The sequence below is a fragment of the Etheostoma spectabile genome, chromosome 21 (genome assembly GCF_008692095.1).
Source record: "Etheostoma spectabile isolate EspeVRDwgs_2016 chromosome 21, UIUC_Espe_1.0, whole genome shotgun sequence".
Taxonomy (NCBI): domain Eukaryota; kingdom Metazoa; phylum Chordata; class Actinopteri; order Perciformes; family Percidae; genus Etheostoma; species Etheostoma spectabile.
This window is the reverse complement of record NC_045753.1, coordinates 9,718,046-9,719,083: the sequence shown is the minus strand read 5'-3', so window position 1 is coordinate 9,719,083 and position 1,038 is coordinate 9,718,046. Positions and strand designations below refer to the sequence as shown.

The following is a 1,038-nucleotide window of genomic DNA, read 5'->3' as shown; positions in this document are numbered from 1 at the left end:
TATGTCAACTTTTACTCAATACTATTTGGAAACCACTTATTTTCAAATGCTATAAAACTGAATAAGACCCCAAAACTACCCATCAAAATCCCAATAAAAAGAACGTTGATATAGGAAAATGGGTCAATGTGACCCGAGGACAACACAAGGGTTAAAGGAGATGATATGTCTGTTCTGAAAGACAAACAGCTGAACTAAAAAGGACGTCCGTGTAGACTTACAGGGCAACCTCGCCTGCATATCTGGACTGAGCAGAACCCTCTGGGGCAGGACGCTGCCGGGGTTTGGACTGGGATGAGCCGGGATGCCGGCTGTGCATGGGGCAGCGGGGGGCCGTACGCTCAGCACTGGCTTTGGGGCGCCGGCTCTCACTGCAGTTTGAGTTGAAAGGTGCATGGACGGGCGAAGAGCGGCCGTGGTCGACACCGAACACACCACTAACAAATTACAAGGGACAGTCCAAAAATTCCGTAAAAATTAAAAGATCTGCATCTGCAAAATACAAGTCTAGGGTAAATTATTTTTTTCCTTCACTTGCCTTGTTGAACTACAGGGGCAGGAGTTGAGGAGACTTCAGTAACTGGAGGAGGTTTGGGGGTCTGTGCTGCAGGGGGTACCGAGCAGGTAGGCTTGTTCACCAGTAGGACTGCTCGATTATCACTTTTAGGAGGCGGCTGGAACGTCCTAAAACACAGACAGACCAAAATACAAAAAGGTCAAATGATGAATTCATACATTTGTTTCTTGATATACATTTTACACGTATGAAACCTAATATTATCCACCGACTATGCACTTCTGAAGGTTTGCCTTTCCCACAAAAGAACGTGTTTGCACACTGTTGCCAAAACAACGATGCTTTTATACTTTACCTTTCATAAGCATGTTTCTCTCCAATATTCCATGTCATTTTTTCACATTTTTCATAAACAGCCAAAAACCCTCTTTATTACATCCTAAACATGAGACTTCTCTCTGGTGGTGTTCAAAACATAACTTGTAGCTTTGAAAGAGATCATGTTGTCACACACACACACA

The 1,038-nt window shown here is 43.9% G+C and overlaps 1 protein-coding gene across 1 annotated transcript in view; it reads right to left on the bottom strand.

The window, feature by feature from the left end:
• srcap (Snf2-related CREBBP activator protein) overlaps positions 1–1,038 on the bottom strand; it is a 35,914-nt gene that overhangs the window by 14,908 nt on the left and 19,968 nt on the right. Inside the window, exons 20-21 of the mRNA XM_032501584.1 lie at positions 539–684; positions 222–437 (exon numbers count right to left, since the gene is read on the bottom strand). Coding sequence (XP_032357475.1) covers positions 222–437; positions 539–684 — 362 coding nt within the window. The remainder of the gene's footprint in view (positions 1–221; positions 438–538; positions 685–1,038) is intronic.